Source organism: Plasmodium malariae (genome assembly GCF_900090045.1).
Source record: "Plasmodium malariae genome assembly, chromosome: 13".
In the NCBI taxonomy this organism is placed as follows: domain Eukaryota; phylum Apicomplexa; class Aconoidasida; order Haemosporida; family Plasmodiidae; genus Plasmodium; species Plasmodium malariae.
Window position 1 is genome coordinate 1,208,759 of NC_041787.1, and position 15,722 is coordinate 1,224,480.

At 23.5% G+C, this 15,722-nt stretch overlaps 2 protein-coding genes and 1 pseudogene across 2 annotated transcripts, besides 1 other annotated feature; all 3 read right to left on the reverse strand.

Annotated features, from left to right (window-relative positions):
- Window positions 1-831: 831 nt before the first annotated feature.
- Window positions 832-5,946, reverse strand: PmUG01_13032800 (conserved Plasmodium protein, unknown function; the record flags this gene model as incomplete). Its single annotated transcript, XM_029007312.1, has 7 exons — window positions 832-888; window positions 1,029-1,134; window positions 1,285-1,400; window positions 1,553-1,688; window positions 1,789-1,853; window positions 1,941-2,157; window positions 2,231-5,946. The coding sequence occupies 7 exons, from the start codon at window positions 5,944-5,946 to the stop codon at window positions 832-834; spliced, it is 4,413 nt and encodes a 1,470-aa protein (XP_028863714.1).
- Window positions 5,947-7,609: 1,663 nt separating this feature from the next.
- Sel4 lies at window positions 7,610-8,086 on the reverse strand (annotated as a pseudogene).
- Window positions 7,610-8,086: a sequence feature (selenoprotein, putative).
- Window positions 8,087-10,145: 2,059 nt separating this feature from the next.
- Window positions 10,146-14,860, reverse strand: PmUG01_13033000 (lipase, putative; the record flags this gene model as incomplete). Its single annotated transcript, XM_029007313.1, is given in 2 exon segments — window positions 10,146-14,131; window positions 14,146-14,860. The coding sequence occupies 2 exon segments, from the start codon at window positions 14,858-14,860 to the stop codon at window positions 10,146-10,148; spliced, it is 4,701 nt and encodes a 1,566-aa protein (XP_028863715.1).
- Window positions 14,861-15,722: the final 862 nt, after the last annotated feature.

A 15,722-nucleotide genomic window follows, 5' to 3' on the forward strand; every position in this document is an offset into this window, starting at 1 on the left:
TTTTTTCTTATATATATTATGTTATTGAAATTTGATAAAAATTTAATGATACCCTGAAATTACGAACAAAATAATATAGTATTATATAAAACTCAAAATTCACATATGAACTTATAATCCTTCGATAAAATATTTTATTGTAGTAACATGAATGTTTACATGAGTAATAAAAACATCCAGGGAGAATGAGTATAGAAAATAAATTCGTTGTAGTACATTCATAATTAAAAAAAAAGACAACGTAAATATGAAATAGTTTTAACATATATATTACAATATAATATTTAAAAATTATGTAAATTCATAATACAAAACATGGTATATTATATTCAAAAATAAAATTAACTACTAATTTGATCTGTCTCTAATTTATCTATATACAATCTACTATCAAGTAATTTTTAAATATAAACATTTAATATGTAAATTTTTTCAAGAATAAGCCCTTTATCATAAAAATTAAAGCAAATACAACATATTTGTTATTTCCGGAGGAAACTCTCAGTGTTTCTGAGAGCCATTTTTCCTTCAAAATTTATGTAACATTAAAATAGTTATAGTTCTATTTTTATTTAATGTTACATGTTATTATTTTTTATATTATTTCCTCTTTTTTTTTTAAATAGTACATAAGATATTACATAAAAATTCTTCCAAATTTATAAGTTGAAGAATGTTTTTTTACAAACACATTTTATAAAAACAGTTTGAGACAAACAAATGCATCAATGCATATTATGAAAAAAAAAAAAAAAGTATTGCGAACAAAAAAAAAAAAAAGTGTTTTTTATTTATATGCAAATAAACAAATTTATATATTATAAAAAAGAACTAATTAATGATGACTGATGCAATTTTTTTAAGTTGTATCTCTTTATCAGATAATTCCTATAAAAAAAGTTTATATGAAAAGACATAAGTTAAAATATATAATATATATGTGATACAAAGGTATATTGTCAATGTGTAAATATGAATGATAACAACGTAAAATGTATTAATATATATAATTTTAAAAACAAGTTAACCTTTTCTTTGAGAATTAGCTTCTGCGTTTTTATTTCACATTCTTCATTTTTTTCATATAGTTCCTTTTCTAACTTCATTATTCTATTTTTCATTTCTTCCTCATTTCTAAAATATTAAAGAAATATATATAGTATATGTGTATATTTATCACATGAGTATAACTTTTTTTAAAAAGTGGGTGAACGCACGTAATATTGTAATGTTTTCTTTTAATTTTGTAATCTTCATAATATATATATTATATATTTTTATTACTTTTCATAATTCATAATGTATCTCTTTGATAATTCCAAGTTTTTATTGGCATTATTTAATTCTTCGCCTAAGTTTTTGTTTAAGCCTGTGAATTTTTCAATTATTAATGCTTGTTCCTATAAAAAAAAAATTGTAAAAATTTCCATTAAAATATTTTTAAAATGAATATACAAGGCTATTTCATATTTTCATTATATATTATATTCTATTTTACGCATGTATTATTTGTAAACACTAAAATGTACCAATAAATTTTTTATTAAATTACCTTTAAGTCATTATCACTTTTGTTTATTATGGTTTTGAGTTCTTGTATATCACTATTATATTTTTTAATACTTTTATCTTTTTCGTCTAATTCTTTTTTTTTGTCACTTAATTCTTTAACAACTACAATTAATTTTCTATTGAAAATATGCGAAAAAAAAAAAAAAATGTAATATTTATTAATAAACCGTTACTATAATTTGTTAAAATAAATGGAAGAAAAGAAGATAATATTACTTGAATGTCCCCTCTAATTCATTATTTTGATTTTCTTCTATAGTTTTTAACTTTTCATTTTCACTCTATATTTAAAAAAAAAGAAAAGAAAAAAAAAATTACAAATAATTAAAATTTTTTTTTTTTCATTTATATTTTTTTGTTTCGATTACTGTTAGAGAATTAATAACGTTTATTCCTTCATTGATTCTATTTGTTTGATCGGTTAATTTATTATTTAATGTTTTATTTTGTGTCTGTATTTGTGTGTATTTCGTCTGAAGAGACTTTAACAATGATTCTAATGAAACTGTCCTATTTTTTATGTTTACATTTTCTTCTTCTGCTTCTTTTTTTTGTAAATATACCTCTTCATATTTTCTTTGTAGTCTATAAAAAAAATACCAAAAAAATGACGATAAAATAAAATTACATATAATTTTTTTTTTTTCCTATTTTTTACTTTTTTTGCACATACTCATCTATTATATCATTTTTTTGAGAAATAATATTCTCCAGATTGTTATTTTCTTGAATTTTTCTGTTAATCTCCATCTCATTTTCCTTTCTAATCTTTTGAATTAAAGCATTGTGTGCATTTTCTTTCTCCTCAATTTCTTTGTTTAACACATTTATTACATCTTTATATCTCTCGAGATCTTGTTTGTAAAGTTCTAATCTTGACTGTGATTCATTAAACTGAGAATTTAGATTTTTTATTTTATTCGAATAAAAGTTAATATCAGATGACCTTGTAATATTGTTGTGCAATAGAATATTTAGTAAATACTTTTTGGAATATTCATCTGCATCTTTTGAATAAAACAGAAAATTATGTAATAAAAAATTAAATAAATATTGTGTGTTGTAAATGGTATCAAAATAAAAATTAAAAGAACTCTTTCTGTTTTTTACTGTTTCAAAAAATATTTTATCGAAGTTTAGGAAAAAGGAATTTTCGTAATTTGCACTTGCATATTTATATTTTAAAGATGGAAAAATATTTCTATTTCCTATTTGTTCGTTACTACTAATATTTTTATTGAAATTTTGAGAATAATTTGAGTTCATATGATTTAAAAAATAATTGTCATTCTTTTCACCTAATAAATACCTATTTTCTTCATCATACAAATATTTTTTATTTATGTCATCACATTCATAAGAGTTCCTTTTATTTAATTTATTCAATAATGTGTTATACGTATCATCTTCTTGCAATGCTACATTTTTTTTAGAATTTCCTTTTAAAAAACCTTTATAGTCAATAAAATTTTCTGTATAATTTTCCAAATAACTGTCTAAATTGTAATAATGCCTAACTATATTTAAAATTGCTATTTTCATATTTGAAAGTTCAATATTTTTATCAAAATCTAAAATGGACTTTTTATATAATAGAAAGGATATGGAATAGACACAATTATAAATTATTAGAGAATCTTTTGATTCGTATAAAGAAGATATTAAAAATGTTAATGCTCCTGATTCGTACAGCGCTTTATGTATTTTAATAATATTAGGTTGATTGTTATAATGAATATTTTTTATGAATATGCTAGATTTCAAATCAGCTGTTTCGTTTAAGTTATTAGTTTTTTTATTTAATGAGTAATTTAATAAAAGAGATATATAACCACAAACTAGTTTAATATTTTTCATGTTAACACTCTTCTTTAGTTCTTCGATAAAATAATCTATATATTCAAAAGTATTTTCATGTATAGTTTCATAAAATTTTGTTTTCATTAACGTAAATAAAAAATTAATAATAACAATTATATATCTTATTTTTTCCGTATTTCCTTCTATTGGAAATATAGCACTTGATGAGTACACATCTGGAATTACATGTAAGTTAATTAATATAGCTTTTATAACAGCATTTCTTTCATTTGTTTTTATGTTGTCAAATGTTCTACAGAATATTTCCTTATATAATTTGCTTCCTTCGTTTTCATTATTTGATGCACAGGAATAATTTAGATTATTTGCATTTGAATTTTTCGATAAATTACTTACTGCTACATTCGGATTTTGTCCGTTACCATTAATATATGAACTATTCAAATTTCTTAAACTATAGTTATTTGTATTTAAATGTGTTCCATAGGTAATATTATTATTCCCAATATTTTGAGCAATATCTAAGTTATTTTTTTTGGCACAAAATTGACAGTATAAATGAATTAACTTGGAAAAAATGAGAGAAATGACTGTTGCTAAGTTTTTATTTTTATGGATAGTTGATAAGAATAGCAAATTTATGTTTTCATTTATATTACTAAAAATTGAATTAAATTTTTTATCTTCATTATATTTCATAATATAATCATTATTTTCATTTAAAATGTGAAATATTGTTATGGAAACATTTGGAAATTTAATTAAGATAATATAAAAAAGAAATGATATATTTGCTATAAGTTCATACTGTTTATTGGATAATAATCTGGATGAATAAGTGACAAATATAAAAAGCACTTTTGTTATATTTATATTTTCTTCAAAAAAGTAAACAAATTTTTTATCATTAAAACAAAATATAAGTGTGTCTACAATAGTTCTCATTCTAATTAAATTACCGTTATTTACAATATTTTCAAAAAGTAACATAGGGGAAAAATAGTTTTCTTTTTCTAACTCTTCAGGGAAAATAAATATATATGTTTTGTATAAACTTATATAAAAATTTTTGTATATTTCAACATCATCATATTCATTTAAATATTTATAGAATTTCGATATAAAAATTTTTAACTCATTAAGATCATTACTTGAATTCATAATTTTTTCTCTAACAGAATCTAAATTCATTAAATTATTTATTATATTTAACGATTTCAATAAAATATTACAATATGCCACTCGATTTTTTCCCAGAAAAAATAATTCCTCTTTTCCATCAATAAAAGATGATAAATTGCTATTCGTGTTTCCATTTATTACATTAGAAGATGTTAAAATCTGTTCTTTTCTGTTTCTATGTACGTTATTTTCTGCTTGTGTTTTCATCATATCCGAATACAATAAGGAGCTATCTTTTATCATATCTTCTAAATAATAATTTAAGAAATTTAAAAGATAAAAAAAAAATTTGTAAAAATATACATTGTTATTGTATATTCTGAAAGAATTTCTTTCTCTCGCTGTTGTTCTCAAGTAGTTTATGTTCTTACTGTTAACTGTATTGTTTTGATGAAAATTGCTGTTCATTTCATTAGGAGAAGAATGATCTCTAAAATTTGAACTCGAGTATTTTCTTTTGACGTTACTTTGTAAGCTATTCATCCTAGTAGTATTAGAATTGGAGCAACTATTTTTTTCATCCATTAAGTTTAATTCCTCATTTTCTACTTCTTTTATATCAAATATAACTATATTACTAGTTATATTTTCTAGACAATGTAAACATAAAGTTAATAAATAGATATTATTATAATAATTTTCGTTAACTGAATCTCTAAAGAAATAAATTTTTAGGCAATTATAAAATGATGATAAATTTCCTTTTTCTGAACTTAAAGAATATTCAATTGATCTTATAAGGTAAAATATATATTTTATTATATCAAATTCTTCTTCTCTTTTCATTTCATTTGATGACAGATCATCATTTGTATATATTTTAGAATTTTTATCTAAATATTTCCCTTTATTTGTAAATTCGTCAGTATTTACAATCTCTTTAATACCATCGTTAGTATAAACATTTTTCTTAAGTGCTCTATTCTCATTAGTTCTTTCATGATCTAATATTTTATCCTCTTCTGTAATGTCTTTCTTTTTTTTTATTTCACCTCTTAACATATAATACTTAAGTTTGTCTGAAATACTTAAAATGCTAATATTATATAAAGCCTCTACATGTCTTTTATTTAACAAATCTAATTTTAAAACATAACTTTCATTTGCATAAGTCTTTTCATTATTATTGTTCTCAAAAACATTTATGACATTATCATAATAATTCCTGTGTATGTAATTATAATAATTTACTAATTCACGCATGCATTCCTCATTTTCATTTATTAAATCTAAATCATATATGTTCTTTTTATATTCTTCTAGGCACAAATTCAAGTATTCTGAATACTCATAACTAAAATTTTCTTTCGTGTGAGAATACCTTCTTATTTCTTTGCTATGATGATTTGATAAACTATCTCTTTTGAGCATCTTTAACTTAGAAGTGCATTTATATGTATATACGCGTATGTATTATTTTATACGCACGTAAGATATGCCTAAATATACATATATTTATATATATGTATATATATAAATACATGTATATACCTGCATACATAATACATACGTGTACACTGTTTTTTACAATTATAAATTTGTTCTTCAATTAAAATAAATACTCAGCATAAAGGTGTTAAACAGCATGATACATTTGCATATGACAAAATAAATAATCCTTTAAAATGTGTCTAAGATTTAAATGAAAAATTTAAATTAGTGTTCCTCTTTTTTTTTTTTATAATTAAATATATTCAATGTATTATTTATATAAAATGGTATCATATCAATTAATTTAAAAAATAATTAAGGAAAAGGAAAAAACAGAGATACATATAAAATAGCACAAAGAGAAAAATATTTACAATGTCAAAATTAAGTTATTTTTACATATTATATCCATATTTATATACGTACATATATATTTAATTAAAATATAAATATTAAATTTGAAGTGGGAATTTGACAAAAGAAAATTGAGAAAAAAAAAAAAAAAAATAGTATGTATATATAAGATTAAAAGTTACGTGCATAATTATTAGATGTAAGCTAATATCTTCTAAGAATCATTATGTATTTTCGCATTTAAAAAATTTTAAAAATTATATATATTTTTTTTTCTTTCTGTTCTGACTTCAATATTCTCAAGTGTGTGTGCATGTTGTATTCCGTTCATATATACAAATTTAATATTTATTCTTTGTTTCAAGAATTGAAGTGAATATACATTTAAACACATTTTTTTTTTTTATGTTTTGTTATGCTTATTTTTTTTTTTTTTTTTTTTTTTATATTTTCAATATTAATATAAAATGAAGGAAACAGTTTAACAAATTTATTTTAATATAAAACAAGTGGTACTTCCCCGGATGAATGTATTATTATTATTTTTTTTTTATTTCTTTTTTGGCATGTGTTGTTTTAAAATTGTTAAACGCAAAAGTAGGGCTGTGAAAAAAAAAAAAAAAAAAAAAGAAAGGTCAAAAATGGCATATCTTTTTTTTATTATTATTTATAAGTTATTTGGGAATTTTATAAAAAAATATTGGAAGACATATTACTATATTTACATATATATCGACACATTTAAACTTAAACATATAAAAACATTATATATATATATATATATATATATATGTGAATATATTTAACGTCTGCGTGGTATTCTGCCTTTTCTTGTAAGGCTTAAAAATATAATGGAATGAAACAGTTTTTATGCAAATACAGAACCGTATTTTTGCAACTAGGTAGCTAAATAAAAACATTTCAATATCCACGAATTCACTAGGGAATTTTCTCAAATGGACAAATCATTGGTTTTTATTATTCTACTGAAATGTATATAATATGTATATACTTTTATATATACTTATTTATTCTTCCATTTAATATATTAGTACTCCGTGAAGATTATAAAGGATAAATTATAGAGCACGAAAATAATTAAGGGTAAGTTTATGACAAACTAATATAATAATAATAAAAAGGGAATAGGTCTTTTAAAAAGCGTTTTAACTCTTTCCCCCCCCCTTGTTTTTGCTAATTTGTAAATATTAATCCCTAATGTTTTCCTATGCTCTTTAATTCATCCAAGCTATCGTCAGGATGATGTATTTTTGTACCTGAGAAAAAACATACCATACGTTTGTAAGTATACGTATGTATATATATATATTTATATATTTTTTGCATTTTTGAGACTACTGTAGAGTTACCTATTTCTTATTGATGGCCTATAATAATTTGAATAGTCCTTAAAATGGTTAAATGCTGAATTATCCTTAGAACTAGGTTTTTGTTTTGATGAGTCTAATACTTTCTCTTTTTCTTCATCTCTTTTTTTAATTTGTTCCTTCATTTTTTCTTTGTTAGCTATCATTTCTTTTTCTAATTCTTGCAATTTTTTTTCTCTAGACATTTTCATCTTTATATCCATTTCTCTGCTCCGCTTTGATTCAGAAATTTTATTTTTATATTTCGCATACTTATAAATAAATATGAAAAGTGCTATACCAATAATTAACAAGAATACATTTTTTACTGTAAGAAGGGTCATACCATTTATGACCATTTTATTATGTATCCCGTCCATTTTTCAATAAATATATATACATATATATAAAAAGACATATATGCTAACAAAATTTATGATACATCCATAACAACTAATTAGCTCGTAATGAATAATTTTTTAGCGCCATTATCACCATTACTTTTTTAATGCTACACTACAGGTATTTAATTTTTTGAATAATATTAATTAAACTATTCGAATACTGTGTTAACTACAATTAAATATTAGATTTCAGTATAGTAGCAAATGGAGAAAAGAAAAAAAAAAAAAAAAAGAAGGAAAATTTGGATTAAATAAAAAGATCCATTCTTAACACATTTTACGTGAGTTTTAATGTGAAAAATAAAAAAAGAAAAAAAAGATGAATAATAAATTGGAAAATAAATCAAAAAATTAAAAAAATATTACACTAAAAAATATAAGTTGTTAAAATTTTTTAACAAGCTTTTTTTATTAACCTTTTTGTGAATATATTTTGCACTGTAAATTATTTATTATGCCACTGTTTTGCTGTTACGATAATTTTCATTTTTCAATTATTTATTGTTTGCTGTTTATCGTATGTATGTATGTTTGTTTGTTTTTTTTTCTTTTTTTTTTTTTTTTGTAAAATTAGATAATTTATGCGTACCTCATTCCACCAGTGGAAAACTAATATTGTCAAAATTAAGGAAAATGTACATGGTTGAACTTTTTCTAGTAAGGTAACCCCTACTTTTTAATTGTGTATACAATATCAGATGTTATTATTGGAACTAGCTTACACATTTTCTAAGCAGTTGAATGTGTTTGTATAACATATTTTATAGACAATAAAGAATAGAGTTATTTATTTACAACTGTCCTTTTCAAAGAGCACAGTTGAAGATAAAAAGTAAACACATCGGATGGCGTAAGGATTGCATTTACAAAGTGGAAATGAAAATAATAAAACTTAAATATGATCATAATGAATACGTAAAATAGGGGGAAACTGTATATTGCCCAGTGAGCAACCTTTAACTGAGATTATGAAATCACCGAATGAAAATTCCTCCGCAAGCGTTTTAAAAGGCTTAATTTTATGTATAAACTTCTTGCTGGGTAAATAAATATTAATTACAACGTGCAAGCTACTTTCAAAAACACGAACATATATATACATGTATATCACCAACTATGTCAATTAAAGTGGTGCTCATTATCATCTTTTGCATTAAATCATCAGCATATGTTATACCAAAATTGAAAAATTCTAAAAAATTTAAGAGACCATCCTTATCACATGCAGATATCGAATATTATACCTTAATCACACGCAAAATAGAAGTACATATATGTACATATATATACGTGTGTGTGCATATGATAAGTATGAATGTAGGCTTTTACGTTTAAACAAAATAGGCAGAGACACATTATTAGTAGCAATAACGCCTGTTCCCTTTGGCATAACTCCGCCTTGCAGACGTGTGGGGCATACATATTTAAATATATATATATTTATTTATTTATGCGCAGCAAAAGCTATCTTAACGACTGCACTTCTCTTTTTTTACTTTTTCGTTATTGAAAAATTCCATATTTCCAAAAATAAAATAGGAAAAAAATTTTGTGTTTTTTAAATTACACAATTTATGTACAAATTCACATTTTTTTAATGAAAAAAAATAAAATAATAATAGTATAGCATAAGTATAGCATTGAAATAATCTTCTTTAATGAAGGTATAAAAAATAAAATATTAAAAATTAAACAAACTAAAAATCATACAAATATAAAAAATTATTAAGAATTATAATATGTAAAAAAAAAAAAAAAAATTATGCTTAAATAAAGATTTAATTAATTATACAAAAAAATAAGGCTTTTTATAATTAAAAATTAAGCTACATATAACATTGTATAAAATGAACTTAATTTGAAGGGTGTTTTTATTTAAAAAAAGTTACATACATATACATTACATATGTATGTAAATGTTATATATATATATATACCGTTATACCTTGGTTACAAATAATGAATTAGAAAATTTGAATTTGTTTTATTTTGCTCCTTTTGGCCGCACTTGGCTCTACGCCCCTTTATATTTCTTACTATCTTGCAACTTTTTGAGTAAATCTTCTTTATACTTTTTGTATGATTCCTGCGACTTCGTCATCAATTCGTTATGAGAAAAATCAATAATATCAAAGAGGAAGTAAGGAATCAAGAAATAAGTACCCCATTCAGCTTCATTTGTCCAACCGGACACAAGGGTTAAGAATACATAATAAAAAAAGTAATGGGTTTGCGAGAAATGCTGTTCACCTAATTCTATAAATATATTGTTAAAAACATATTTCGTAAGTAAATGTAACATGGAACGTGGTTGATTCCTTTCACTACTAAAAATTTCATTTCCATTAAAAATATTTTTACCAAAATCATAATTTAAAGTCTTTAAATCTTCCACTCTGAACATTATTGTAGATTTTTTTTCTTCTTCTGGGTCATGGAAATCATTTAAGCCTGGAATTGCCATAATTAGAGGTACTGGATCATAATTAATACTTATGTTATTTGTAATAACGCCGCTCTTTCTAAACTCATAACAATATATATCATCATAAAACATAGGCATTCCAAATGTGATTGCATATATTTTTATTTTAGGATTATTTTTAACATTCAGTATTTTTGTTAAATAAAAGGAACTTATATTTGCCATAGCTGCACCAAAAGAATGTCCGGTAAAAATAATAATATATGGATTTTCTTTTGTATATTTTGATTTTTCATCATTAATTTCGTTAAGTATATCTTTCTTTAACACATGTAAATAGGGTTTTACAACTCGTTTAAAAATAAACAGATATGCTTTGTGTACTTTTCCTTTTGTTAAGTAAGGATAAGAAATTAATTCATATATCAAATTAAAAACCCACATAAAAGGACTAGTTGTACCTTGAAAAGCGATAATATTTTCAACTAAGTGAAATTTTGTTTTATCATAATTTGGTATTGGATACCTTTTACTTCTTTTAAAAGATATAAAAAGTTGAATTGGATCAATATATCTAAAATAAACATATTTATCTTCATCAATATTATGCAAGTTAACTATTTGTGGTGCTAATATACTTCCAACATGAACTATATACCATGGGTGAGGAACAAATTTCGAGGTCTCCCATTTTTTTAATAAATTCCACATTTTGCATAAAAGATATACTTTATGTGTAAATAAATAACAAACATACCATGTTTGATATAATTTTCTTTTTTCATCAGAAGCATCTGAAATATCTTTAAGTAAATCTATATCAAATTTCATTTCAAAATTAATAGGTACAAAAATATCTATAATATTTGTATTGAGATAATCAAATATAGGTAAATCTACTATTCGTTCTTTTACAATTATTTCATTTTTTTCTTCTGTCGTTAAGTAGTAATGCTCTTTTAAATATGTTGCACAACCAAACATAATTGTAATAATAAAATTTATTAAATCATACCATTGTTTATGTCTTTCTATTATATTATTTAAACATTTCCCTATGTTATGTTCTGTTTTAGATTCTTCCACAATTTCTTCATTTAGAAGAAATAATATATCAAGTAAGTTTGAATCTTCTACATTCTTAATACACTGTTTCACAGACAACCTTTTAAATGTTTTTATTATATTTAAAAATAAACGATATAAAATAGACTTCTTACTTGTTATCTTTATTCTATTAACATATGGATTTTTCTTTAAATGATTTGATAAAAAACAGATTTTTTCAATTAGTGTACTTTTTAAAGGTAAATATTCTCCATCACATACACTCGATTTTAAATAATATTCTTTAAACATAATTGGATCAATATCTATTTTACTTAAATCTGCATAATAACATACTTCTTGAAATGTAGCATTATCTTCTTCATTACTAGAAGCTACAAAATTGGAATATAACTTTTCTCTTATTTTTTGTTCATTTACTATATGCAAATTGTTTAGAGATATATCATAACCTTTATGATATTTCATTTTTAATACATATTCATTCTTATAATTTAAATCTACTAACTCCCTACTTTTAATGATCTTATCATAATAATCATTCAAATCATTTTCTTTTAATTTCTTATTATAAAGCTTTAACTCATTTTTATATTTTACGTACACATTCGTGTATTTAGTCTTATAGCAAAATCTATCCCTTTTCCCGTATTCTTTTTCACTAGTTTCTCCCGCAATGCGGCAACTACTAACGCTTCTAATATTCCCACTACTGCTATTATCAAGGCCGATAAAGATACTACTAATATCACCATTACAGCTAACAATACTACTAATATTTCCATTACTGCTAAGGATACTACTAATATCTCCATTTCTACTAACGATATTACTAATATCACCACTGCTGCTAACGATACTACTAATATCACCACTGCTGCTAACACTACTACTTATATCAGAACTACCGTCAATACTACTTTTATTACTATCTTTATTATTACTATCATTATTATTACTATCATTATTGTTACTATCATTATTGTTACTATTATTATTATTACTGATATCACTGAAGTCATTACTACTTCCACTGAACATAAAATCCTCCAGTTCCTCCAGTTCATCAAGGTGCTTGTTTATTACTTCTTCGATGTCCTCCTCCTCCTCTTCTTCTTCTTCGTCCACGTTTTCATATACCACCTCATCCTCGGTGTCCACTACATTATCATCTTCCTCATCCTCTTCGTCAAAATCTTCCTCTTCCTCATCATCATCATATAGCAGTTCTTCAAAATGTTCGCTCATTCGTTTTTCTCTGTTTAGATTTTTGTCTGCGTTAATTTGGATTTCTTTCCTCTGTTCTTTTTCTTCAAGCTCTTTTTTTTCTACTTGCATTCTTTCATTACTTAGCTCCGTTTCTTTATTAACTTGAGCTCCTTCATCCGGTTTTGCTTCCTTATTCTTTTTAACTACTTTATTCTTTTTAGCTACTTTATTCTTTTTAGCTACTTTTTTCCTCTTAGATACCTTATTCTTTTTTACTATCTTACTTTGTTTAGCTTCCTTATTCTGTTTTAGTTCACTTCCTACTTCTTTGCCCACTTGTTCTCCTACCTCTTTACTTATACTATTTAATGTTGTGTTGATATCATTCATGCTGTATACATTTACATTATCTTTCTTGTCAACGTACTCATCCCGTAGTAACACATACTTTTCAGCGTCATCAATATTTACGTTTACAATTGCAGTACTAGTCCCCTCTGTTCCAGTTACTTGCTCTTTATCTGATATTTCTTTTTTCACGTTAGGCCTCTTATTAGAATCAAGATTTTTCTTTTGTAATTTTTTCACAATATAATGTTTTGCGTTTGGTATGTAATAATTTGCTGCTTGTATGAAATTTTTTGAATTCATATCATTATTTATATGAACTGCATTTTTTTTGGTTACAACTCCTTTATTTGTTGTAATATGTTCTTGTCTATTTACTATATCTTCATCTATACTTTTAATTTCACTTATATTAACAAGTGCCTTCTCTTCCTCTTTTTTTTCTACATACATTTCTTGTTCGTTTGAAATTTCTTTTTTTTTTACTCTGTCATCTTGGTTAGGACTTACATCTATTTCTTCTTGCATGTCCTTTTTTTCAATTTTGAATTCATTCAATAACGTCGTAACATTTTCTGTGTTGTTATTTTTATTCCTCTTGATAGTATTATTTTTTTCTTTAATGATTTCTTCCACATTTTTTGGGTTCCCTAAATTGCCATCTTTCGTTTGTTCTTTATCTCTACCCGTAGTTTTACCTTCATCTGTTACTTTGGTTTTACCTTCATCTGTTACTTTGGTTTTACTTTCATCCGTTACTTTGGTTTTACCTTCATCTGTTACTTTGGTTTTACCTTCATCTGTTACTTTGGTTTTACCTTCATCTGTTACTTTGGTTTTACCTTCATCTGTTACTTTGGTTTTACTTTCATCTGTTACTTTGGTTTTACTTTCATCTGTTACTTCGGTTTTACCTTCATCTGTTACTTTGGTTTTACCTTCATCTGTTACTTTGTTTTACTTTCATCTGTTACTTTGGTTTTACCTTCATCTGTTACTTTGGTTTTACCTTCATCTGTTACTTTGGTTTTACCTTCATCTGTTACTTTGGTTTTACCTTCATCTGTTACTTTGGTTTTACCTTCATCTGTTACTTTGGTTTTACCTTCATCTGTTACTTTGGTTTTACTTTCATCTGTTACTTTGGTTTTACCTTCATCTGTTACTTTGGTTTTACTTTCATCCGTTACTTTGGTTTTACTTTCATCTGTTACTTCGGTTTTACCTTCATCTGTTACTTTGGTTTTACTTTCATCCGTTACTTCGGTTTTACCTTCATCTGTTACTTCGGTTTTACCTTCATCTGTTACTTTGGTTTTACTTTCATCCGTTACTTTGGTTTTACCTTCATCCGTTACTTTGGCTTTACCTTCAATCGCTCCTTCTTTCTTTCCTTTAACTTTTCTTTCTTTTTCCCCCAAACCGTTTTCACCTATTCTTAATTCATTATTATGGTCATTATATTTTTTTAGCAATCCTAAATTTTTTTTATGTAAAAAATTACCAGATAAAATTGGTTGTGTTCCTTTTATAACATGAATGTAATTTGTCTTTCCATTATATCCATTTGATTTTATGTTCTTTTTATTATTAGTTACATCACAAAAAGAAAATGAAACTTCTAATAAATAAACTATAATAATCAAGTTGATATAATACAAACACAAGCATGGTATCATTTTCTTAGAAAATGCTTACTTTATACTCAAATAAACAAAATATATACTTAAAAAATGAAAGAAGAAAACATTGTAGAAATTTTCATTATATATATATATATATATATATATATATATGTATTTATATTTATATATTTAATTATTTATTATTTTAAAAAAATCATAACGGTTAAAAAAAGTCTTTATTTTTTTTGTTTTTTAAGGGTTCCTAGTGAAAATTTTTCACGTTCCAGAGCAACTACATCTTATATAATGGTAAATATTATATATACATATGCATATACATATATATATATGTATAAATGTACGTTTAAATGTAAATATAAATATATGTATAAGTAAATAAATAAATATATATATCCATAATTGTTTTAATTAACTCTTTTTACTTCTTTAAAAAAGAAGTAATAAAATAAAAAAAAAAAAAAACTTTTCTATAAGAAATTATCAGCCTTAAGTTCAAATAAAGAAACCACATGCAAAAAAAAAAAAAAAAAAAAAAAAAAAAAAAAAATATATATATATATATATAAATAAATATATACTTATAAATTTATATATAAGTATACATAAATTATTATGTGCGTATATTTATATGCACTTACTATTATATATAAAAATAAAATGACCAAATTAAAAAGGGAGCATGAACATAAAATAACGTATTATATATAGAAGTGTTTAATATATACTGGGGAAAGGTTAATGGTGATAACTCGTATAAATATAATGTATATTTAAACATATATATATTATTTATATATATATATATATATATATATATATGGCACCAAAGAATTATATATTTAAAAGATTCGGCAAGTAATGACGGCACAAAAAGAAAAAAAGGATATAAAAAATT